This window comes from Anoplophora glabripennis, unplaced genomic scaffold (assembly GCF_000390285.2).
Source record: "Anoplophora glabripennis isolate ALB-LARVAE unplaced genomic scaffold, Agla_2.0 scaffold87, whole genome shotgun sequence".
In the NCBI taxonomy this organism is placed as follows: domain Eukaryota; kingdom Metazoa; phylum Arthropoda; class Insecta; order Coleoptera; family Cerambycidae; genus Anoplophora; species Anoplophora glabripennis.
The window spans coordinates 916,176-942,404 of record NW_019416928.1 but is presented as its reverse complement, the minus strand read 5'-3'; the positions used below and the strand labels follow the sequence as shown (position 1 = coordinate 942,404).

Below are 26,229 nucleotides of genomic sequence, written 5' to 3'. Positions count from 1 at the left end.
GAAATTGCTAAAAATATCGTAAAAAATGAGGAACTGATATATACCATTTGTTATGAAAGTTGTAGATTTTGAGAACGTCTATCACATCCAGTTAAAAAATACAGGGTGTTCCATTTAAAAAAGTATAACTTTGGTCAGCCCTCCGAAACGAATAAGTCAATTTTTTTTAAAATGTGGTTTAGTCAGAAAATAACAGTAATCACATTTTGCAAATATAAAGACACGATCTTTTAGCTATCTTATTTAAAGCAGACAGAAATTGTAAAAAATAAGTAAGCTTTTATTTTACATTTAATACAATATGTATAAAAATAGCTTGAAATAACTATTTCTCGAAAAATCAACAAAAAAAAAGTTTACAAGAATGAGGTATCCCATCTGGGGACACAATTCATTGAATAAACGTAATAGAAGACTTATATTTCGTTCTTACTTTTATAGCATTGACGCATGAAAAAAATTAGTTAATATTTTGCTTCCATTATTACAACAAATTATTTTAAAATGAACCGTTTAATTTTGTTAATACTACTTAAGAGCAGTGAGCAAAAATGTCGTACTTATACAATGTAAAATGATGCTTTAAAATATTTTAAAATATAACGTTAGATGAATCTACGAATGTAGTAGGGTGTTTGTCACGTTTTCAGGTATTAGCACATATTAAAATAAGTGGCAAAAACCTATAGTGACCTATATTTTTTATTTTTTCATCAATTTTAGAAAATGTAAAAGTAAAACGAATTTAGCTTACAGCTGCGCTGAGATAAACTAGACTTAATTGCGCCATCTATTATTAAGAAGCTCAACTAAAATCTTATACCACCATCCTCCTTTTATGTAATAACAGAAGAGAATAGAATAATAAGTATTCTGTTCTGTAATATGTCCATTGTTCATAGTCTAGTACGTCACAAGTTGATAACAATTCGCGTTAACTTTCATTAAAATTCTAGTAGGATCGTATTCGATGCAAAGTAGAGTAAACAATTGTCTTTTATCAAAGGAAAATCGTGTCATCATTTTTAGGACGCGTAAGATGAACCATTTCAAATTTAAAATGAAATTGAATGTAAAATCTGAAATACCGCATCATACGCATTGTGTTCTGGTAATAGATGTAGGTAATAGAGTGTACGAAGTTATACGTCAAATACTAACCTGGCGAGCTTGGTCATAAATCAAAGACCGCCTCCAAAAAACAAGTAAACAACACTGGCGCGTACAGAGGTAAAATGTAGTACATATGTGGAATTTAAAAAACAAATTGGATTTATAACAAATTACATTTAAATAAATAGTTTATGAGAATAAAGGAAAGGGTGCCAGACGTGAACTGATCCCTTCATCCCTTCATAATGCATCAAGAAATTATTCAATTTCTAAACCCCTTAAAACCGTACTGCACTGGATCCCTTGGCAGGCAATGATTTATTACTTTGCATGGAAAATGATCCTACCATAGTAGGTATTTAGTTAAAAATCACTACGCACTTTTTTTATATAAACAGCCAATTTTTTCTGCAAGCTTACATAAGGAAACAATATTTAGCAGGTAATGTGTATTATATTTATTTATGTAAATATAACAGTGAATATATCTAACGAGCACTTATGTAAGTAAATATATCGAGAAATTAATTTATTTTTTTAAGATTAAATCAAGTATTAATGCTCTGGTATAACAAAATCATTTTCGTCCTCTGTATTGTTTTGTTTCTCTGTGGCATAATATTAATTTATGCTCTGATTGTTTCGGTATCAGCTGTCGGGTAGATATTATGGTTAGCCGGTGATGTAAGTCGATTTAGTTAAGAAATTTTAAGTAAGAGAAAAATTATAATTAAAAGTTTTTACAACGTAATTCATTAGGCTACAGAATACGACGTTTTAGTCATAAATCAGATGAATACGAATAATTGGACGTATATAAATGATGTTTATACCGAATGGTTGTCCTTTAAATACTTGCAGTATACTCAAATGCAAATATTTTTGTCAGTTTAGCATCAGACCAGGATATTATATTAAAACTACACACGTTCTAATTTGACACAGTTTATTTAAAATCGTACGAAAGTAGAAAACGCCAATTAATGAAGAGAAAAATTGTTTGGTTCACTTCTAATATCCATGATGACCTCCATCACCTCCATGTCCTTGGTTAGCCCAATGCGTGGTTCCAACGTAGCTGGTAGCTCCTCCATGTCCATGGCCGTAACCATGACCGTGCCCATGACCATAGTGAGCGGGATGTTGAGCATGGCCAATCCTTTCGACTACTGCTTCGAATCCAGTGTGAGGTCCTGATCTATATTTAACTACCCTCGTGGTGCCGTCGGCTTCTTTTAAGGTGTAGGCTCCAGTCACATGATGACCATCTCTGTGTTCATGCTGCGACTTGATGTCGTGGGTGTGAGGGTCGTGGACACCGTATTCGAATTTGTAATGGGCGTTATCCTAGGGAAAAGAGTATCTAGTTTGTTTGGAAGATGTAGGGTGTAGGATATACTTACGTGGCCAGCCCAAACATTTAAAACGATGGTAGAGATTACGAGTAAGACCTGAAATATATTAAAATTTCAGTAAACACTAACAGGTACTCTAGTGGAATTAGATAAAAGATTAGAGAAAAAGTGAACTTACAATTTTTGCCATTTTAAAATAATGTACACGTGCTGGTGTGTTACTGAACGAGTGGTGTGTTGCTACTGATAACAAATTCGTTCTTATCCGAGTATATATATATATGGGGCTAATTTCTCGAAGGGTATGATAAAAATTATGTAAGATCTGGCAAATAATAGGTAATGAGCTGTAAACAATGTTAAGTATTTGATATTTCATGTTTCTATATAAAAGTAGCGAAAAAAGAAATCATTTTTCATGGTTCATGTAATACTAGTTATTGTTATTGCATATATTTTACTTAATTTAGAGCTACATATAAAGAAAATATGTGTGTATAGGTACCACCCAATGAATGTAATTTTAAGATAATCGATTTAGATAAAACAAGGTAACAGAATTGCGGAACAAAAAGATATTAGACAATTATTTTCTGTCTAGCAGATTTGTATGCAACCTTTTATATAATTTTTAGTGCAACGAACCCAATGTAAAAATTCATTTTTAAAGAAATGTCAAACACTGCATTTATACTTTAAAATGTTAAGGGGAATACATTTTTTCTTTCACGGATACTGACATAATTACTTATTTAAAAAATTTTTATAAAAAAAACGTGCATAACACTTTAAAAATTCATTTTGTTCGTGAGTTTTAGATGACAATATTGCCAGACTAACATCGGAGCTCATTTTCTGTCTGAATCTACCTCCCTGCTAATGTCTCCTGTCTTATCACTCCCCTTGCGGACTCTCTTCTTGATCTGCACATCTTGCTGACAAGATGAGTTCAGTCAAGCTATAATTATGAAAAAATAATCTTGCGTTATTATATTAGTTACCCTAATAAATAAATTATCTGTTTATATTTTTTTATGAATTTTTGTAAATGTATTTTTTCAATTTTATTTGAAATTGCAATAAGAGGCAAAACATTTTTTTTATTTTAATTTTTGTCAACGACATGTTGTTTCTGTTTGCTCTACAGATGATCCCCAGAACTGATGGTTGCTTGCCATTAGAGCAAAACGCAAGAAACAAATAGGAGTCTGCAAGCAGGGATGTTTATGGTATGAAGACATTAGTATTTGACTTAAAACTCTATCTTAATAAATTTACAGTCCTAAGGGCTCACATCATCCCAATTATTTCTTCCGATTTCACATATTCCATCACAAGAAAGTCCTTATTGTGCTCAATAACTTTTATTAAACATTTTTTAGATATCTCTTCCAATTTAAAACAAACAGTATTAAGCTGTTGAAAATAGGATTTTATTACATGAATCGTTCAAATGGTAATTTTAGATGAAAAAACCGCGGAGTGCTATTAAATTAGAGGGTAGAAATTGGAGATAGGGGTGAAAATGCACCCCTTTCAGTTTTTTCATTGTAGCTCGAAAACGAAGCAAAATTTCGCTATAGTTCATAGGAAAAATTATTTAGAGAATTGAATATCCCATGGAAATAACTGATTTAAAAAATTTACAAGGAAAATTTTATGCAAAAAAATCGTTAATAAACAATTTGAAAAAAAGCAAAAATTAGATTTTATGTTTTTTTTTTGCTTTTTTGCCTATAGTTTTTTTTTTCGAGTAAAGATAGGTATAGGTAAGTATAGGTAAAAAAGTAGAAAAAATTTCTTTCAAATCAAGAGGTTGTATAGTATTTTTGGATGAAAATTGACTGATATATGGCCGCTCAAACTTAGCCAACTTTCGATTTTCGTCGCGTTTACCCCTATACGTTTTAATTCTCATTTTTTGCAAAACAGGAAGGAAGACGTTTTTTAAATATAGTACGAAAAAAGCAAAATTTCGGTATAGTTCATAGGAAAAATTTTGTAGAGAATTGTATTTCTCATCGAGGTGGCTTATTTAAAAAATGTAAAAGGATAATTTTATGCAAAAAATCGTTAATAAACAATTTTAAAGAAAGCAAAAAATAAAATTTTTTGATTTTTTTTACTTTTTTAATAAAATAATTTAGTAAAGACATGAGAATTTAAGTAAAATAAAGTTTATTAATAATGTATATACAGTATGTCCACGGATGGAGTTGACAAGATGAGAAGCTCTTTTGTTTTTGACTTTATCGAAAAATGTCACTCTTCATAAAAAGTTCTGCCCCTCGAAAAAATTAAAAAAACACGAAAATACTCAAGAGAGAAGTACCATTATTTATTATTTTACATAACATTTTTATAAAACAAATCTGTTTATAACCTCAAATACAATAATACAAATTTTAAAATAAAATTTTTTTAAATAAGCTATATCAATGGGAAATTCAATTCTCTAAATAAGTTTTCCTAAGTATAGCGAAATTTTGCTTCGTTTTCGAGCTACAATTAAAAAACTGAAAGGGGTGCATTTTCACCCCTATCTCCAATTTCCACCCTCTAATTTAATAACACTCCGCGGTTTTTACATCTAAAATGCCCCTTTAACGATTCATGCAATAAAATTGCTTGAACATCATAGTTCCTTTTAATCCTGTTTTTTGGATATAATCAATAGCCTATATGTACAACGAAAAATAAAGAAGGAGGAAACAAACGAAAATAAGATGTAAAGAGAACAATACAGGTTCTATCAAGTATGTTACTGATTATCATAGCTGCCTTGGAAAAAACAGTACAATAATTATGTACCTTTTAAAATAGAAGATATCGAAAAACATTTATATCATCATGTCATAAAGATCTCTGTTTGTGGTTTCTAGTTGCTCTTTCCGTTTCCTTGCAACGGCGGCTAACCATCAATTCCAGGTCATCTATTAACTAATATTAATCTTTATCAAATAGAACATTAGCAGGATTGCTGTGTTTAATATGAAAACGGTCTCACAAAATATTTCATAGGAATGAATGAAAACATAAATGAAAAAAAGCGACATAAATAAAAGGTGAAATTAATCTGGGTTTGTTCCGATTGAATTAGCAATACTCAGGGTCGAAATAAACATATTTTATGTTTCAACCGCACATCCCAGACATTTTCTAGTGGTTATTTCTAGCAGCGTGAAGGAGGCTTAATAATTCTTGCAACAGATCGTAATTATTCAAAGCAGGAATTGTTCCAAATAAAAAATAATATAAAAAAGGTTAGTGTCTACATTATCTCTTGAGTTCTTTCAACACGTATTTGTTTATTGCAGGCTATGTGCAAATACCTAGTATCAAAGAAAAATAAACCGTATATAATTAAATAATTTTTTATCTTTTAAATTAGATCAGAAAAATTAAACCTTTGAATTTCTCCGTATTGATTTGATGCCCACACTTGAAAAAGTTAATAACATGTTTAAAAACAATAGACGGAATAATATTATCGTACAAAAATTATGTCTAATAGTAAAACTAGCGACATATTCATGTAACATTGTTAATATCTCGTTAGTTCCCAAAAATTTGCTTTTCTGTGCTCCAATAAATTTAACCCACGGAATCGTTGAAGCATTGAATAATTAATATTTTAAAAATTTAATTAGTAAAAAAGCAAGTACCTGTATTGTTATGCAAATGATATGAGTTTTTAGGTTCTATCAGGGAGTTGTAGGAAAATGTACAAACGTTTGTTATGTTATGCAATTAATTCTGTATCTCTTTACAAAGTTTTCAGGGTTGTACTGGCTCTTTGTGTCTATATTCTTAAGTTTGGTAAATCCACAGATGTAGATTATACGTCATATCATTTGTAAAGCGATTTTTACTACGATCACAGATATTTTGGTATGCATTACAAAACTAATAAGATTGTTACAGTTAATCATTGACATTAAAGAAAAAGAACGATAAGAAAATATAAAATATTTCACTTTTCATCACAGAAAATTGTCACGTTACTAAGGTAAGTATTACATTTCTTACATTTTAAAAGTAAATGTAGGTGCAAATACATTATAGAGAGAATATTTCATTAGTATATAGATACAACGAATTAATTTGACATATAGAGAAATATTAAAAAAAATATGCTAGGAAAAATTCTTTACCAAAATGTTTTCTATATGGAGACAGAAATAGTATTAACCTAAATATTACCTCAGAAGCTTCCTCTCCAATTTTCATACGAAACTTTTCTTTCTTTTGTGGATCTTCATTTAGTTATCTCTTCAATATCCAATATAAAATTTTTTACATAGTTTTGTATTTTAAATTCTTAACCACGACGTTTCTTGAAATTTGGTTCTGTCGTTAGAACATTGGCGGGATCCCAAGAATATTTCCCTAATTCTTTCAATCGAGTCATCACCTCACACGATCAAATGAGTTCATACAAATATAAGTGAGATATAATCTACAAGATGCGCTATATTTTAAATAGTCAGTGTTGTGCAATGTCAATTAGGACAAAACGTTGTTTTTAATCTGAAGAATAATTTAAGCTATTTACTAGAAATTGCGGGAGTAATGCAATGTTGGACGGGGCTTTAGTCAGTAGAGTAGTTGCTATAACAATATCATTAGTTACTTCCATTTTTAGGGGTATCAAATAGATCCGTATCTTATTTACCCCAAGCCTAAAATTTTAAGGGAAGTTAACAAGACACAGTTGTTTTTTCTTAAAAAATCTATTGTCATTAATTATATGATATACTGTTTCTCAAGATCTTACCACGTGTACCAATTAAATTTGAAGTAACAGAAATCCATGCCAAAAGTAAGATTTTTAACACTTTGTAATTTTTAAAATTAACTGGTTTTGGACGAAGGCAAGTTGATTTAAATAGTTTTTATTTCAGAAATTAGTTATTGCTGTAAGGTTAGTCTTTTCTGTGTATTGTATAACCTCATCTTCATAAAAGAAAGTGAATCTTTAGACTAGCGGAGCATCTCCGTTACAACTTGATCAAAAATATTTTCTAAATCCTCATTAAACGAAGTCGTACTTTAATAGCATTAGATATTTTATATGCTATTCATACTTCTCTACTCTACTCTCATCTCTCTGATTTTGGGGCACATTGACTTTCTCTGAATTTGGAGATACGCTATGATTACTGCATCTGTTTGAGGTTGAAAAGTTTCGAGCCCACACTGTTACCAAATGAACCAAGAAAATAAGTTTTTTACCTCACCAATAAGTAATCAATCACGGCGTTGCTTATCAATTTATTGCAAAATGTACTGTTCTGTACGGACAAATTTCCTATATAAATAATGGAAATTGCTCTCATATCATCAGTCAACTCAACGATACCACACGGACAACATACAAGATGCATATTAAGACAGTATGTACTGTAGAATATCTCAAAAATATCATTAGGAAATAGAAATGTTCATTAGTTAACTTTGTGTGTGCTAGGTATTGGAAAAATTATAATAAGTATCGATGATTCTGACCGGTAGATTTCGCTGTGACACAATTATTTTTTTCCAGGCAGTTTTTGTGGTACTTGCTACGATGGCGGTTTGTGCCTTTGGAGGTCATCATCACGACAATGTAAGCATTTTTTTTATATCCTTGAATTAATTTATAATCTTTCTCAAGATTAGGCTACCTTTGTGGTTGGAGATATGATGAAACGAATGAAGCAACAGTTGACCTTTAGAAATGCAAATAAGTTTGTTTTCTCAAATTGCGACGTGAAATTTGTTTCCTTTTTACTTTTTTTGTAATTATCATACTCCGCCGCTGAACAGGTTAGTGTAAATTCAAACCGCGTGCGCTAGCAAAGCCGAGTAGATATAATAAGGATATCAGCTGAAACCGTACAGACTGAATCTAGCGTGCATCTTACATAGATACATCAGTTCGTTCCAATATTCCAATATTTAATAATTTAATATTAATTAGAAATAATAGCCCCATATGGAGACCTCCATTTTCAATGAGTTCCATTTCTTCAAAGTACACAAAAATTGCACTCATACTAATAGGTCTTTTAGATATTATGTTGGGATAATAAAAATTGTTACATAACTAACAGGTAAAAGAAAGCAACTAAAGTAAAGACGGAATTTACAGTTGACATTGATATAATTATAACGAAACTTTCCTTGAGTGATGCCTGTTCCCAGGCTACTTTCGCTTATACGAATTTATCTTCAATCCGCATGCTCCCTAGCACTGATATTTTATTTTATTGCTCATTAGTCTATTCTATTTGGAACAACGGTTGCCAAAGTTCATCTTTCTTGATTCGTATACATGTTTTTGCATAATATTACACATAAACTTAATAATGAATTTACAAAAACACGTCGTACCATCATCATTAGACATTGAATAGCTTTATAATATTGTACACTTACTTTACAAGATACTTTAATAAATTTTACTCTAAAATAAAACCCAACACTGGACTATATACCTAAGGTTTATTAAATCAGAGCACTGACACAGCTTTATCTCAAGTAGGTAGTCGATGATATACTCAATAATACTAATAATTGCAGTCACCTGTTGAATTTTAATAAATTTTAGCAAAGCGTTTAACATGTACTTTGCGCCATACATTGTTATGTAAGAAACTATTTTGTGTTTGATTTCTTCTACCGCTCTCATAGAAAGTTACCTCAATTTTAGAAGTCAAAGGGTATATCTAAAACCTAAAGTATCTGATGCCTTACCTGTTTAATACGGGGTCCCACAGGGATCCATTTTGGGTCCTTTACTATTTTCTGTATATTTCAAATTATTATAAAGCTATTTCTTTTTGTAATATACATCGCTATATGGACGATAACTCAATTGTAATTTGGTTTAAATTTGGATGGCCTTGTAGATATTGATAATAAAATGAATCAAGATGTATGTTCGCTTTATAAGTTATTAGTCCAATCAAATTGTCGAAAATACCTCATTTTTTTTTGTCAAAATTTAGTTCAGTAATTGAAAATATGTAAAAATTAGGAAAAATTCCATAGAATTCAATGAACTACTTTACTCCACCTGAATTTTTGGGCTTCATTTTCAAAATGGCGTCCAAAGTTCGCAATTTTAGAAAAAAATGTTTCAAACAAAAGTTGTAGGAATTTTTAATATGGATCGAATAAACCTAAACCGATAAATAAATTAATTAGTTATTGAAAAAAAAAACTCTAAAAAGCTGTATCCCTTTCAAAAATAAATATTTTTTTTATGAAACTTGGTGAAAGGAATTGAAAAATATTTTAAAGTTTTTGCAAAAATCGAATTTTTCGGAAAAAAAGCGTTTTTGTAAAGTTCCCATAATTCATAGGGCGCCACATTTTTAGGAACGGAGTTGGGCTTAAGATCGATTTCAAATATCGCAAAAAACTATCGAAAAATCGTTTTTTTTTGGGGCCATACAATTTTGATTATTTTTTTGATTTCAATTCGTATTAAAATGTCGATACTATCTTACCACTAACGGGGGCCGAGAATTTTTTTTTTTCGAAAAATCGCCACAACCTCATTTATTAATATTAAGGGCTGAAATTTACACATGTTGTAGTTGAATACTTGTATTTCAATATAAAAAATATTCCGCAACGACTGGTCCCATTATCTTTCATTAAAATTAATTTTTATGGGCCTCGTATATTGCTTACATTAAACATTTAAATAAAAGTATAAAAACTAGTATACAATCAGTTATTTTTTTGATTGTATGAAAACTATATTAATTTATTTTTAAACGTTTCTTAGACATCCATTCTTCTTCGCTACTACTGTTTAACATGATTTAACATCTTCTTCGTCGAAGTTTTCTTTGTCTGATTCGATTTCATTTTCTGATAAACATGGCTCGTCCATATGTTCCTCGATATATTCAATAACTATAGTTTTTTCTTCGATATTAGAGCAATTGTAATCTTTGCACTTCAAACATAAATTAGAACATGTTTTTGGCGTTATATTTGCATTTTCGCATCTACATGTCAATCAAGAAATATCAAGAATTTTTCTACTTTCCGCCTTTTTATTTCTTCAACTAACCGACATTACTTTTATTATTTTATTATCTCAATAAGATAGATACCATTCTGTAAATTCAAATTCATAACTGATAAAAAAAGCTTTATAAATGTACATGAAAAGAAAAAATACATGGTTCCGAAAAAAAACCGATTTTTCGATCGTTTTTTGCGATATTTGAAATCGATTTGAAGCTCGCGCAATATTTGCACAAAAAAGTGTAATTATTAAAGAAAATTTTAAGCCCAACCCCGTTCTTTAAAATATGGCGGCATATGAATTATGGGGATTTTACAAAAACCCTTTTTTTTTTAAACTCCAGTTTTGCAAAAACTGAAATATTTTTCAATTTTGAAAAAATCATTTTATTTTGCTCACCAAGAGCTATCCTCTCATAAATAAAAAATATTTTCATTCATATTCATATTTCATAAAAAAATATTTATATTTGAAAGAGATACAAGCTATTTGAAAAAATTGCGATTTTTAGCAGATTTTTGCAATAACTAATTAATTTATTTATCGATCAAAACCGGTTTGGGCTTATTCGATCCGTATTAAAAACTTTGTTTGATATATTTTTTTCTAAAATGTTTATTTTTTTTATAAATGAAAAAACTGTTTTTTGCGAACTTTGGACGCCATTTTGAATATGAAGCCTAAAAATTCAGGTGGGGTAAAGTAGTTCAATGAATTCTACAGAATTTTTCCTAATTTTTACATTTTCAATTACTGAACTATTTTTTGGCATCTGAAGTAAGTAAGAAGTAATTTGATTGGACTATACCTCTTGAACAAAGATTAAAGTTAAATCCAAACAAGTCACATGTTTTATTATTTGGACCAAGACAGAGGATATTAATATTGAAAAATTCCTTTCAAATTACTTTAGACAATATTTATATTAACACAAGAATCGAAAATTTGTTTAACGTTCGATGCTTCATCCGCACTGATTGTTTAATTCATTTTGGCAACACTGATAAGCATTTAAAAAACGAATTATAACTCGACAATTTAATTGATTAAAAAACATATTATTCTAATAGCATTCTGGCAAACAATAGTACCCGTAAAAAATTGCCCCCCACTTGCCCAACTATACCCCGTGTATGATTTAATAACGTTTGTTATTTTCTGTGCTAGGCTCACTACAAATTCGAGTATGGAGTGGATGACCCCCACACACACGACAAGAAGGAACAGCACGAACACAGAGACGGAAAGCACGTTACAGGGGGATATAGCTTGAAGGAACCCGATGGTACCCACCGCGTGGTAAAATACGTGTCAGGACCTCACAAAGGATTCGAAGCTGTGGTGGAAAGACGAGGACACGCGAAACACCCTGCGGTGTATGGCAAGCACAAGGGTCACGGTGAAGGTGGCACCAGCTGGGTTGGGGTCACCCACTGGCAGAACCAAGGGGACGAAGAACAGGGCCACGGACACGGTCACGGCCATGGGCATTAAAAAAGTACAAATATTTAGTTGTTATGCGTGTTAATCCTGTTTTTGTTTATACTTTTGCATATTTGAAAAAAACTTTATTCATCAGCTGGTTGTTTCTTTCATTTTCATTAACAAATCGTGAATTTAGCCCAAGGTTATAGTCTAATTAAATAAGCCATTAAATCGAAATTTTGGTCAACTTGCCTGAATTTTTGATATGAGTTAGTTTGAGGTATGTTATAGCAATAAGTGACAGTAATTTTTTGTTCAACCCCCGGCCAAGGGTGAAAAAAGATAAAACAAAGGAGTTTTTCAAGATAACTCAAAAGGGGCAAGGGCTAGAAAAAAAAGTTTCTTATAAAAGTTGTAAAGCATACAATTCTACATAAAAATGGCATCTTAACTTTTTCTTGTACTATTAAAATTAACAGAGTTAGGGAGGATAGAAGTTAAGGGAAGATTTCGGAAATTAAAAAAAATCATAACAAGCAGAAAAACGAATGAATTTTGTATTTTTTTTTCAATCTACTCTAAAAAATTTAAAGAGACACGTATTTCTTTATCGGCGGAAAAACATATTTACGGAGTGAAATACACCCTCAAAGATCGTCCCCCAAAACAGTTTTTTCAAAATTCCTGGGATTCTAATCAATATTTTGAAATGAAACAAAATGGAAATTACTTATGATAAAAAACAAATATTTCGCAAGTGATTCCGTATTTGGTGGTTGCTACCCTTATTTTTTATTTCAGAAAAACTATATTTTTTATTTATAAAAAAATCATATTTACTCAAAATGAATTAAAAATATGATTTATGTAAACAAATTGACAACATTAAATTGACCTGTTTCGAGGTTTTCGTTAAAAACTGTTTAGGGGGGTGAACTACAAATTTGACATTGTTATAACTTTCTTATTGAAAATTAAAAAATATCTCTATTTCTCTGAAAAGAAAGGTTACATTTTTTAGAGTAGATCGAAAAAAAATTACAAAATTCATTCATTTTTCTGCTTATGATTTTTTAAATTTCTGAAATCTTTCCTTAACTTCTAGCCTCCCTAACTCTGTTAATTTTAATTGTACAAGAAAAAGTCAAGATGCCATTTTTATGTAGAATTGTATGCTTTACAACTTTTATAAGAAACTTTTTTTCTAGCCTTTGCCTCTTTTGAGTTATATTGAAAAACCCCTTTTTTCGCCCTTGGCCGGGGGTTGAACAAAAAATTACTGTCACTTATTGTTACTGCACTCTAACGGATATATGGATAAGACTAGATTGCCTAGTAACTATCGATATGTAATAAGGCTTAGCCATTACGACACTGGTAGACATAAACCATCATTTTTGCTACCACTCATGCGTACGAGAGAATGAATATTAGTCTCGTCTATGAAAAAAATTTACCCTTTGACTTATTTAAAACGGTTCATGCGTCTTAAGACATGAAGTCGCTGCAGCTGCATTTCGGGTTTCTCTGTAAAAAGTTTTCTGTTGTTTCTTGTTTTGACCCACAAATCCCATTTTCTTGAGAAGTCTTCTGATACTTTCTCGAGAATCTGTATAATTGTCATCCTTGACAAATTCTTGGTGAATCCTTTTAACGATGAGCACTTTTTTCTCTACACTATAAACAATGACGAATGTACATCGAAGGAGAGCTATATCGACGTCATCCAAGCCTGTTTTGGGAGCTGATTTTCGCCTTTTCTTTAAAAATAACTTTCTACTCAAAAATATAATGCAGGCCGCTGTAATAAAAAGAGGCGTAGAACGTAGGTCTATATATCGGTAACATGATGTCCAATTTTTTCATCGTATAGACAGTAAGCAGCTCAAAAAGTTTGTTATAACTTTTAATCTTATCCCTTTTTTCATATCTCGAAATAGAGAGGAGATAATAAAGGTGACAATTTTGGGGTCACTGCCCTGTACATACAACGTAATTATTAAGCGACGCATTTTTTTTCTGTCCTCGATTGAGAAAGTTGTGATCGCAGTTGATCTCATTATTAATATTTAAAAAAAAAATCCATAATTGTGCGAATAATTTGAAGTAAATTATGGCTGCAACGCTTTGTCAGGATTTCTGCAAAATATCCGAAGAATAATACAAAATAATTAGTGTAATCAAATCAGCCGTGGTTAAATCCGTGACTTGAACCGCTAAAGGATTACTTGCAAATGTTCGAAAAAATATAACTTTTTCTATTATTTCAAAATTGTTGACTGAAAACAGAATAGAAGTATAACAGGTTGACTAAAATTGTTTACAACGAAATATTTGCCTCACTTCACAATTCAATTAACTATTTCGGTTGCAAGAAGTAGAAACTTGTAATTGAAGGAGAATCACAGTAAATGCTGATTTATCTGCATATATACAGGGTGAAGGTAATTCAATTACAAACAGTATAGGGTTTTAATTGAGCACGTACTCTAAGGAGTAATTCTTTGAGTGATTTTAAATCAAAAATAGAGACATGGGTCTGCAACTCCATAGCTATAGAGCTATATAGAGATACAGGGTGTTGAAATAAAAAAATCACTTTCTAAAATATCTCCGAGGACTTTTGTTATAGGTAAAATCAACTACCTATAATTCCTTGTAGTATTTCCAAAATGAAATATAGCTTTCATTTTCTATTTATTATTATTTTAAATTTTCGTTAACGTTATAAGATGTAAAATAACTCTGGACCTACTTTTACAATTTCAAGTGATTTTGGTGACCTTGATTTCCAGATAATTTAACTTGTAGCAGAATTACATCAACTTTTAACCTAATTAGTAATTCCTTTTTTGCTTTATAGATATTATCTAACTTCTTGCTGGTAAATTCCACATTTTCAACATCCTGTACGAACAAGTTTATTATTACCGCTGATTAAAAAATCACACTAAGCTGTCAGATAGAATCCAGGCACCAATTACAAAAGGTGTTAATAAGCGAGTAGGAACCGTTACCAACCCTTAGAATGCGTTCGAGGGGTTGATATCTAAATAAAATTTCACGCGATTATCGAAAGTATCACTCAAATAAAGGGTTGATTTGACACTAGGGGGTTACACGGGTTTCATGGTTTATTCGAACTCAGTAATTAAATTGTTAGGAAGTGACGTTTTAACTTCTTATAGTTTAACGGATTCTTAGAAATTTTTTATACATGGTGGTCCGAATTTTATGCAGGAAACTTCGAGGGCAGATAGATCTATTTAAAATAATATGTCTTTGCTTTATAAACATTGGTCTAAAACAGCCCTGTTTTAGAGATACAGGGTGTTGTTAAAAAAAATTGATTTTGAAATGACGGCTGTGTGAGTAAAGCTCTATGCGATTGATGTTGTTTCTCATACTCTTCAGTAACTTTATATCAAGATTTACATAATTTACATATTATTTATTTACCTCAGTATTTGTTTATAACATTATATTTAGGTAGTTAAAACACTGCTGTATTACTACGCTACAAATGAATCTAAACATGTGGTCTGCTAAACTGCTTGCAGAATTCTCTACACACACACGTGATAATACCATACCGGGTGGTCACGTGATTGATTTGATTGGTTAAGACAAAGAAGATCTGTGTAGATTCAAACTTGTATCTGTGTATTTACACCACGTGTAGTAAAAACATGTGTAAATACATAAAAAGTCTATGCAAATTACCACAATTTTTATCACAAAAAATATGTCTGTCACTAAAAATGATTACCTTAAATGTTATTTATAAAAAAATTTGAACAAAGTTGCTCATAATCAATAGATATTTAATTTAATAAATTACACTATGAAATTGTCGTTAGTTTCAATACTAAATTATTATTTAACAAAATTATTTTAATAACCTGACAGCATTTATATAAAGCGTATTTGTCAACTTAATTTTATTAACACACAATTAGAGCATGAAAGTTGGATTTATTATTTAAGTGGACCTCGAGATTGTACTTTAACTTTCCATTTTAATTACTTCGTTAGACAACATTATACAGAGCGGATCAAATAATTAAAAATTATTTCTTCCAGTATATTTGACACCCGTCATAATTTTCAGTTTATATAGGGGAGTATTACACAAATCTCTAGCGAAATTATTATTTGTAATAATAACAAATCCTGTATGTAGAGATCTTAGGAGAAACTGTTAAATTGCGTTAATGTAATAACTTGTTATTAATGTAGTGTGCAGTTATTCCAATGAAACAACCTTCGGACGGGTTCAGTGAACAGAAAAATTATATAAAGTAGCGTAAAATCTGCTGTTAGTGGTAAATGAACTGCTGAACATCCCAAAGGGTGACGAAACGCATAAATTTTACTTTCTTGTTTCGAAAGACAAGTAGTAAATACAAAAAATTGCAATAAGACGACGGATTTTATGAAATAATAGTTTTTCAAAGGTTGAATGAGCCTTTGTTTTACACAAAAAAGGAACAATACTTGTTAGATTTGTTAATATTTGCATATTGCTTAAATATTTATATAATAACAACAAAATATCTTCGTATACCCATGCTGAAAGTTAACAAATAACAAACTCAATTGTTACTATTATAATAAAACCAAACCATCAAAATAAATTAAAATTCCATTAATCTAGAACCATAACGAAGATTGTTATGGAGATCTGCATATTTCACAAAATTTACCACATCCTTTGTATTTACTTCATTTCTAGTCATGCAAAATATATATTTTATACTTATAAAGTATATGAATAATAATAATTGCAAATAATGACACATTTCAAAGTAAGCTGTGAAATATGTACCTAACTGTTTTTATTACCACCTACATGGCCAACCACACACCATTTTATTGCCGTTACGAAATGTAATATAAATGCACTATTACTTTTAATAAATTTACAAATTAAATTTAAAGGTGCGTTTTGACTTTAACGATTATAAACCTAGACCAGTCACTTATTAAGTAAATTGTTGTTTGTTTACTTGCATATGTACATACAAGGTGATTCATATTTCTATTTTTATTGTGATTTACCCCTTTGCTGTTAAGGTATTTGAACATTAGAACGAAAACATCGATTTAAAAAGACGTACGAGGTCTGTCCAGAAAATGACTTGCATCCTTTAAAGTACCCCCCGTTTCGCGATATTACGTGAAGCTATCACGAAAACTAAATGAGAAATCAACAACCCAAGAACATGTGGTTATAGAGGAGGTTATGCGCAACGCAATGCTGCCAACCGCATATCACTAAATATCTCCACTAGCGCGTAATTTAAAAAAATCTGATCAGACCTCGTATATGTATTTAAAAATCGATTTTATAGGAAAAACACAACATGTTCTTTATTTTAACTAATCTGGTAAATTTTTAATCACAAGTCATCGAAATATAAATTCACATACTTTTGATATTTTATAACCAAATAATTAACAAAATAAAAATTGTTATGTTTAAAATGATTGTTATCTTCCTGTAAGATGGAATCAGTAACATTAAATAATATTTGCTCTAAAAATAATTTATTACATGGGTACCATATACAGGGTGATTCATTAATAATTGTACATACGCTAACTGGATAATCCTGGGCTGAAAATATGAAGAATGAAAACACATAACGCTTAGATAAGATATGGTTCCTAGGGTGTTTAATTTAAAAAATTTTAAATGATTTTTGCCTATTATTAAAACTGTACTCAACTGTAAAATGTAATTCCCCTAATGCAATGTAATCCCGTGACAGAAGAAATGCAATGTAATCCCATGACAGAAGACACCGACTTAAATAATAATAATATGACAAATAAATTACATAATAAAATAAAAATGATTGTGCAGCCCTATGTTCAACTTTAAAAATCTAGAGAAATAATGACTTTGCCGCTATGAAGGAATAGCAGGTTAATTGCATAGAAAGTATGGAAGAATTGAAAAATTGTATCAACATAAAAATTCCGCCAATGGCGTAGAAGTTAGGAATGGGAAACTACACGTCTACCCCTGTCGTACGCCTCTGTAGTAGCCATAAACGATTTTGTAGCATTTTTTAATATGTTCTACAGTATCTAAAATTTATGTCAAGTATGATAGGGAAATATCAAACATGATTAGAGTAATGGACAAAAATCATTTAAAATTTTTTAAGTAAAACTCCCTATAACTCCGTAAGGAGCTATATTTTATCTAAGCGTTATGTGTCAGTTCTCCATATTTTCAGCCCAGGATTATCCAGTTAACGTATGTACAATTATTAATGAATCCCCTGTATATCTCTTAATCCGTAATTAAAAATTCTTGCAACTTAAAAATTATCGTGGCACTAAAATCTAGTAGGTTAGTCAAAAATAAGTGTCTGTGAGATTGATTTCGGGTCAAGCTGAAAGATAACCTACCACAGAAAAGTTTGTAATTTAGTCCTTCATAATTATCTTGAAAAAATGCGGTTTGTTTTTTCTGATAAAATCGTTTTTTCGATAATATCTTTTTCAATTGATGTTTTTCTAATTGAATATTTTGATTTTACATAATATGTCTATCTTTTGCCTCATTCAAATATCTTAATAATAAAAAAGTACATTGCAATTTGCAGAAAGTAAATCATGGATTATCCTTAGCTTAGTAAAGTAACCCTTTTTATTTCAGATGTAATTTTCAAAAAACCCACGATATCTTTATTTATTTATATTTATTAATTACTTTGCTTTAGCAAATTTCAATAATGCTAATGAGTATAGCACGGAAAGCGATACACATAATTAATATTTGATGTCAGAAACACCAAAAAGGACGGGGGGAAGAAATTTGTTTAATACTCCTGTATATGTTGGATTATAAGGAATTTCAGCGTAAACTTCTATAATTTATTTATTTCTCACTTTTAAAAGAAAAAAAATAAGGAAAAATGTTCAGTCTTTGCATATGTTACATTACATCATTAAAATGTCAGTTGTTTTGGAGAAGAAAAATAGATTTGAGAATAGAAGTTCTCAGATAAGTATGTCAGTCCGTTTTAGTAGATCTTTTTGTATTGTAATCAGAACAAGAATTACACTCATTTTATATCCATTTCCTTTCCTTCTATTTTTTTTTACTTCACATAATAAATTAAAATAAGATTAAAAATGTACATACTTCATGAAGTTTTTATTTGTCAAACAATAAATAGAAAAACCTAACTATATACATATTACAAATTAAAAAACAAATTAGACAACTCGTATTCCAGTTAAAGATTTGTCTCAAGGATGTATTTTTTTTAACTTTTTCTTATAAATCCTAACCATGTAAAATATCTTCTTACCAACCTCCATACTTTGTTGCCGGTGACAGCGTCTCACCTTTATTTAATACAACTTGGGCGTTGTTATCCTGAGCATAGTTAGTATACTGAGAATCATCCTCTAAATTTCCAGTAGTTCCTTGAAAATTCTGAGAAGATTCACTGTAAGGATGTAAGATGTTCTGTTGAATAGCATAAGGAACTTCTCCTTGTCCATAAGCTGGCACTTGATTTTGCAACAAGACTTGATTGTCACCAGGGAAGTGCTGTTCCAACTGATAACTGTGACTAGGTATCAGATTCTGATAAGGTTCAATCAGTTTCTGTACTGGATACTGTTGTTGATTTTGCTGATACACAACGTTTTGCTCCACGTTGACTGGTTCTGCGATTTTCTCCTGAGGGACAACCTGTGGCTGTTGGAATGTTACCACGCTTTTGGCTTGAGGAGACCCGAAATCGGTGACTTGGGTGTAGTAAACTTCACCACTTGGAGCTGCAGGTGTTGGAGCCACTTGAGGCTGCTGCAAATAAACGTCTTGTTTTGGTACTGCAGGTAAAGGTTGTACGTAACTGTCTTGTTTCAAGTACTGTTGGGGAACGTAAGGTACGTAACCTCCAAAATCGTGCTTGGGAGTTTCTACGTAGATACCTTCAGCTTTTGGTACTTGCAACGGGTAGGGTTGTTGGTGCTGGATCAAGTTTTGATAATGCTCAACACCACCGTCGTAGCTTTGGAATATGGGAGCTTGCTCTATCTGTACAGGTGGCAGATGAATGGGTTGTTCTACGTGTAGTGGTTGTTCCACGTGTATTGGTTGTTCCACGTGTAGCGGTTGCTCTACGTGTACTGGTACTGGTTCAAAATCAGGAACCACGATGGGTTGAAAACCTCCTTGTTCGACTGCTCCACCATGGCTTTCGACTGACTGGCCGTGGATGCCGATTTTCTTCACTATGGCTCTGAAACCGTGATCGTCTGCTATGTAATCCACAATCCTCGTGGAACCATCAGGTTCTAGTAAACTGTAACTGCCACGTACTACTCCAGCTTTGTCTTTGGTCTCCCATTGTGTTTTGTGGTCACCTGTGTGTGGGTCTGACACGCCGTATTCGAAGGCGTATGGTCTGGGTTCCTGGAGAAGGAAAAGTTTATATAAAAGAAATACTTATCAATTTTGTTATAAGTTTTTTTAAAGAATCCAGTAAGAACTAGGCCAATTTGAACTTTTTCTCTGTTCATTGCATTGATCAGAGGTGCAAAAAACATTCGTACTATTTTTTTTTTGAGTGTATACACACACACACACACAAAAGAAATGATGATGGAGAAATGATGAATGATGACTTATCTAGATGCGCCTAGAACAGATAATGTTCCTTGAATCGGTTTGGCAAGAGAGTAGTGGTTTAAAAATGGTGAAAAAGGTAATTTAGATTTAAATCTCAACTATGTATTACGGAAGACTCTATCAATTATAGTGAATAATTTGCTATATTTCCAATCAAAATTTACTAAATTACTTTTACTTAAAGTTGTAAATAAATACAGGGTGATTCACAACGTATCCAAAAAAAATTGAAAATATATGCGTCATGAAAAATGAAGTCAATATCGTAAGAAAAAAATGTATATAATTTCTTATAGTTTCCCAGAAAAAATAATTGAATTTGTAGTATTTTCAACCTTTACATCGCTAGGCTACTGTAGTCTCTAGCGTCATTAGCCGAATACTGATATCCGATTTTAGTATTATCATTGTAGCGATAGTGTTCACAATAGTTTTTCAAATGTTAGAAATAAATGACATTACTAAATGTGAAAATGGCTTACGTGTATTACTCGGAGTTGATGGATACCGTTTTAATTTATGGTGAAGCAAGACAACATTTGCTTTTTGTTCATAGAAACTGGGTAAGACGGGCCCAAAATGTTGATATTGATATGTCAAATTATTTTATTAATTGAAACCACAAATTAATTTTATTTATTAATAATAACAATAGCAGCAAAAGCAGTTGAATTTGCTGATATAAATTAGGTCCAAAAATATTTGCCAGATTAGAACGAATTTTGCATGCTAACGAAAATGCATTCTCATTAAGAAAAGGGAAAGGAATTTCAAAATCAGTGTGTAATGAGGGTATTACAGTATTTTGAGGAAAAGCCTAGAACGACAGGCCACTTTTGCTTTAAATTTAAAAAGAAGCTCTGTGTAAAGAATTTTGAGCTCCAATTGTTACCATGACTATAGGCTAAATAACTTGGAGTACTTATCTGACGAAAATGCTGAAAAAAGACTTAATTATGTAGCCCAAATAATGGTTAATTTGGAAATAGATAATAGACTTACAACACATTTTTTGGACTATTTAAAAAATACTTTGGGACTAAGGATTGGAATTAATGAGCCTATGGAATGGGCTTCAAAGTCTCCAGACTTAACGCCCCTAGACTATTTTTTATGGGGACTATTAAAAAATCAATTATATGAGACACCCATGAGAAGTTTGGGGCATTTAAAGCAAAAGATTCGACATGTTTGTGAGAATCTTTCAAGAGAAACGTTGTTTAAAGTTACAAAGGAAGTTAGGAAAAGCTTGGATAAATGCTTAGAAGTAGGAGGCATGCATATCGAATTTTTTTGAAGTAATAATCATAATGTTATATTTTGTTTTGTGTTTTGTTATTAGTTATTGTTATACTTATTAATTACAATTAAAATTGTTTGGTATTTTCTCTATTTGGTTATCCTATTTAACCGTCATTATGTGTATTGTTCTATTTTTCTTCATGGAGTGACCTTTTTTAAGAAGAACATAACAACTAATATGTAAACAAATTTGTGGCAGGTGTTACATCATTGTTTTTCACAGTAATGTTGATTAAGTCATGACTAGTTCCGATACAATAGGATACATTTTTGTATGTTTGTTATTGTAACTTTTTAAGAAGAGACAGCGAAAAAAATTCTGCACAAATAATGTTCATAAAAAACAGATAATTTTAGTTATCATAAAAAATGAGTTTGTTCGTAGAAAAAACATTTATGACGTATTTTTTCAAGTGCAAAACGAAGCTTAGCGATTCCCGATTCACGCCATCTAAACAGATTTTTACTGTCGTTTTTCGTTTGTCTGTTATGGGCCCGAGACGCAAACTTTGGGACACCCTGTACATTAAAAATTTTTTTTTGATAATTCTTGAATCGCCCTGTATAACAATATCTTTATATTTTTTCTTAGTTCGAAAAACTACTGAGAAATGTGGCACGACATTTTGTAATAGACAAACCTCTTCAATCTAAATGTTATATATTTTATCCACAACTCTTAACATAGGTAACATGGTTTTAAAAACATAATAATCCTACCTGCCCACAGGAAAATCTACAGGGTGGCAAGAGCATGACTGATATATAATATTTAATGTGAATTGCAGAAAAGAAAGGATCTCAGTTCGATTTACCTAACAATGTTTACTTTAACAAGGAGCTGATTGAAATCAAAGTTGTAACTTAATCTAACACATATTTACTAAATATGTTGGTGCTTACTCAAGCGTCAAAAACTAGTCAACCGATACATAACTAGTAGAACTAGATGTATGGAATTTGGCCTATGAATGAAATTATGTGATACAATGTTGTCAATTTTTTTGTTAGTTTTAGTCCATTTAAGACACTTGATTGAAAGTAATTTATGTTGAAAATGGAAGGCAGTCATTCTAAGCAACTTAAATTTAATAAAAGTTACATAAAAACTATTTCCGAGACTCCCAATGTGGATGAAAAACCATACACAAAAACCGACACTAAATCAACATTGTTTTACATCTAAACCTCTCATCTCACTAACCTAACCCAAGATAAAATCGGTGCCCCAACCACAATCACCCACACGATTACCATATGATTTATGAAAGCGGAAAGGATGACTTACATAATTATCGTACGTTGCGGCATATTCACCGTGGTAATTGTTATATAAATTAGGCAGTCCTAATATCACTTCGGCTTCTACGGAGATTGCCGTGAGCACGAGGCATACCTGACAAAAAAAGAAACATAGATTAAACAATAGAACGCTGTTATTATTATTAGTAGACCGTGAACACGTAATATGAGCACGTTTTAGTACAGGCGCATAAGGAGAAAATGGGGTTTATGTCCTTCAAATCGAAAAAATAGGTACTTAATTAATTACGTAATTAATTATCTTTGCCTAATTAATTATGTAATTAATAGGCAGATAATTAATTAGTTGAATTTAGGATCTGTGCCTAAATGAAAACATTTAACAAATATGATAGTTTCATACAAGATTATAGTTGTTTTGTTTATTTCTCCTTACATAAATCAATCTCTTGATTAAAATTCTTCTTTCCCTTCAGTGAATTTGAATTTGAAAAAAAATTAAATCAAACTGTTTTAATTCTGTTTGTATATTTTGTTTGTTTATTTAAATTTTAATTTTTTTTGTCACAGGTTACGATCCATCCAAATAGACAGAATAAATAAAAACTATGTCACAAATAATTTCATATAGTAGTAAAACTATTGTATGAATTTATTTATAGCAATGCATTCTGATTTTGTTTCTTCGAAACGATATCATCTGTAACTTGAAACGTAACAGGCTGTTTCTGTTGCAATAAATATCCATAAAAACATCAACAGCAAGGTCGAAAATGAATATGCTCGTGTAGAAAAGCCTCACCCAAAGGAATTGTTGCAAATTATATATCAATTACTGCGTAAAAATGTACGTCGTTTCATTTTAAATAACAAATATGATTCATACACTTCCTTTTCCTCAAGAACCGACACTCCTTATTGGAACCATCTGGACGATGAGAACATTTTTTTTTAATTTTATGCAACGGGGCTTCGAATCTAAAAATTTTTTTATTATCAACCTTTAAATGTAACGACTCCTACTTTACATATTAATTAACAACAAAGTAATAATATAGGTATAAAAGGTAGGTATAAAATAACAATTTTTTTCTTAAAATATTTTATGACGTTTACTTTGTTCTCTTTTTTAAATATCCACAGAATGGTTACACTGCAAAAAACATTTACTAACTACATTTCACAATATTTGGATCTAGAAATTGATTTGATAAAGAAAAAATGACTTTTAACAACCAAAATTCTAGTATTTAATTGTTTTTGCGACCATTTAGCACATAATAGCAAATATGCAGAATTTAATGCACTTCTACCGTCTCACGACAAACGCTTTTCAGGTTTTTCAGGAAAATCACTTAATTTTAACACAGCATAAAACTTTGTCGACAAAAACCACCACTGGTTGCACATCATTTCACCTTATTCTTCTGTACTAAAGACCGTATGAAGATATTCATTTTTCTACTAACCGTAAACACAAACATGGTCTACTTTTGACTTATTACACCGTTTTCCACTGTTTACGTAACCACACTAAGTGCGCTTGAAGCGGGTTGGGTCTTTTATAGAATACAAGAAAATATGTGGATTAGAATGTTCCGTATTTACTCGTATATATCAGACAATGTTTCAGAGGCCTTCAGGTCCACACTTCACCCGGAGTTGCCATTGAAAAAGTACAAAGCAAATCATTTGTTCACGAAAATGGTTCGACGAATCATAGTCGAAAAATGAATCGACATCTTTGCGTTCGATAGAGTGTGGGTTAAAAACCGGAGGTGATATTTTTTCATTGCCATTCGGAAATTAACTAATTAACGTGGTCAATGATAATAACTGACGTCTTTCATTTTTAAAATATCAAACAATAACTCTTTACTTTTTTGTTATTGACACAAAAAATCAGTGTACTCAGAACGTTCCTTGGACTAGATTCAATGAATCTGAACAGATTATGTGAACGAATAAAATTTAATTTAAATCAATTATTTCCATTTATTCAATAAACTTTTGAAATCTCAGGCTGACAATTTACAAACCTGCCCCAAGTCTAGTAATTTTATGTTCCTAGGAAAGATACATTATATACGACCGATGAGCGAGTGAAGACTGTGAAAATTTATTACAAGTACAGAGAGTGTGTAGCTCAGGTTGTGCCCAAATTACGTGGAATTTTCGGTAGAAGGAATGCCTCGAATAAACTGTGAAAAGATTAGTTGAAACATTTGAACGAACAGGTCGGTTGCAGGCAATAAAAGACAGATCAGCCTCATACTTACCAATCAGCTGAAAATATTGCTGTGGTGGGTGATAGTGCGTCGGAAATTTCCATAACCTCAGTGCGCTGTCGGTTACTGCAATTAAACTTTTCGAAAAGCACAATTGTAGCGTGTTTTAACAGAAGATCTATATTTGCATCCATTGAAGATTCAGCTAACCCAGGGATTGAAACCAAACGAGGAGATTCATTGATGGATGTTGGAGAGTCAAGATGGCTCTAAGAAAATCATCTTTGGCTAGGAGACGCACTTCCCTCTTAGTGGGTATGTGAACAAGCAAAACTGTCGAATTTGAGGCAGAAACAATCCTTGGGTTATTCAAAAACGACCACTGTATACCCAAAGAGTGACAGTATGATTTGGATTTTATGCTGATAGAGTGATTGGTTCGTTTTTTTTTTTGAAAATGAGGCTGGAAACGCAGTGACTGTCAATAGAGAACGATATCGAGAGAGCCATGAAGCACGTCAAACTATCCACTTGTTACGGCAGCAATTTAATCGATCTTTCATATTCAAAAACATGTAAAAACTTTGCCGACTTCTTAATTAATAAAATCTTTTTTCCTCATATGAAATCCTGCGTTTTTTTAGCCACACTTTATTAGCTGACCTATCTATAGTCGTAAAGAAAATATAGACAAAAAGGTGTACCATTACAAATTTCAAAACTGAACCTTTCAAGAAAAGAACTTATGATTGCGGTCGCTACCACAAAATTAGAATACCTGCTTTGGAGGAAGCAGTACTAAATTTGATTGATGAAAAATCACTCACTTGCTCTAGAAAAAATACCTTGCAT

At 31.2% G+C, this 26,229-nt stretch overlaps 3 protein-coding genes across 3 annotated transcripts; 1 reads left to right on the top strand and 2 right to left on the bottom strand.

The window, feature by feature from the left end:
* Positions 1 to 2,124: 2,124 nt before the first annotated feature.
* LOC108907158 (cuticle protein 19-like) lies at positions 2,125 to 2,658 on the bottom strand. The gene is made up of 3 exons (XM_018710703.1): positions 2,647 to 2,658; positions 2,517 to 2,564; positions 2,125 to 2,460 (listed from the first exon to the last, which is right to left on the bottom strand). The coding sequence occupies exons 1-3, from the start codon at positions 2,656 to 2,658 to the stop codon at positions 2,125 to 2,127; spliced, it is 396 nt and encodes a 131-aa protein (XP_018566219.1).
* Positions 2,659 to 8,037: 5,379 nt separating this feature from the next.
* On the top strand, positions 8,038 to 11,991 carry LOC108907157 (adult-specific cuticular protein ACP-20-like). Its single transcript, XM_018710702.1, has 2 exons — positions 8,038 to 8,076; positions 11,665 to 11,991. Exons 1-2 carry the CDS (start codon positions 8,038 to 8,040, stop codon positions 11,989 to 11,991), a joined length of 366 nt encoding a protein of 121 aa, XP_018566218.1.
* Positions 11,992 to 19,077: 7,086 nt separating this feature from the next.
* LOC108907178 (putative mediator of RNA polymerase II transcription subunit 12) lies at positions 19,078 to 24,721 on the bottom strand. Its single transcript, XM_018710727.1, has 3 exons — positions 24,619 to 24,721; positions 23,175 to 23,282; positions 19,078 to 20,368 (listed from the first exon to the last, which is right to left on the bottom strand). The coding sequence occupies exons 1-3, from the start codon at positions 24,631 to 24,633 to the stop codon at positions 19,250 to 19,252; spliced, it is 1,242 nt and encodes a 413-aa protein (XP_018566243.1). The 5' UTR covers positions 24,634 to 24,721; the 3' UTR covers positions 19,078 to 19,249.
* Between the last annotated feature and the right edge of the window lie 1,508 nt (positions 24,722 to 26,229).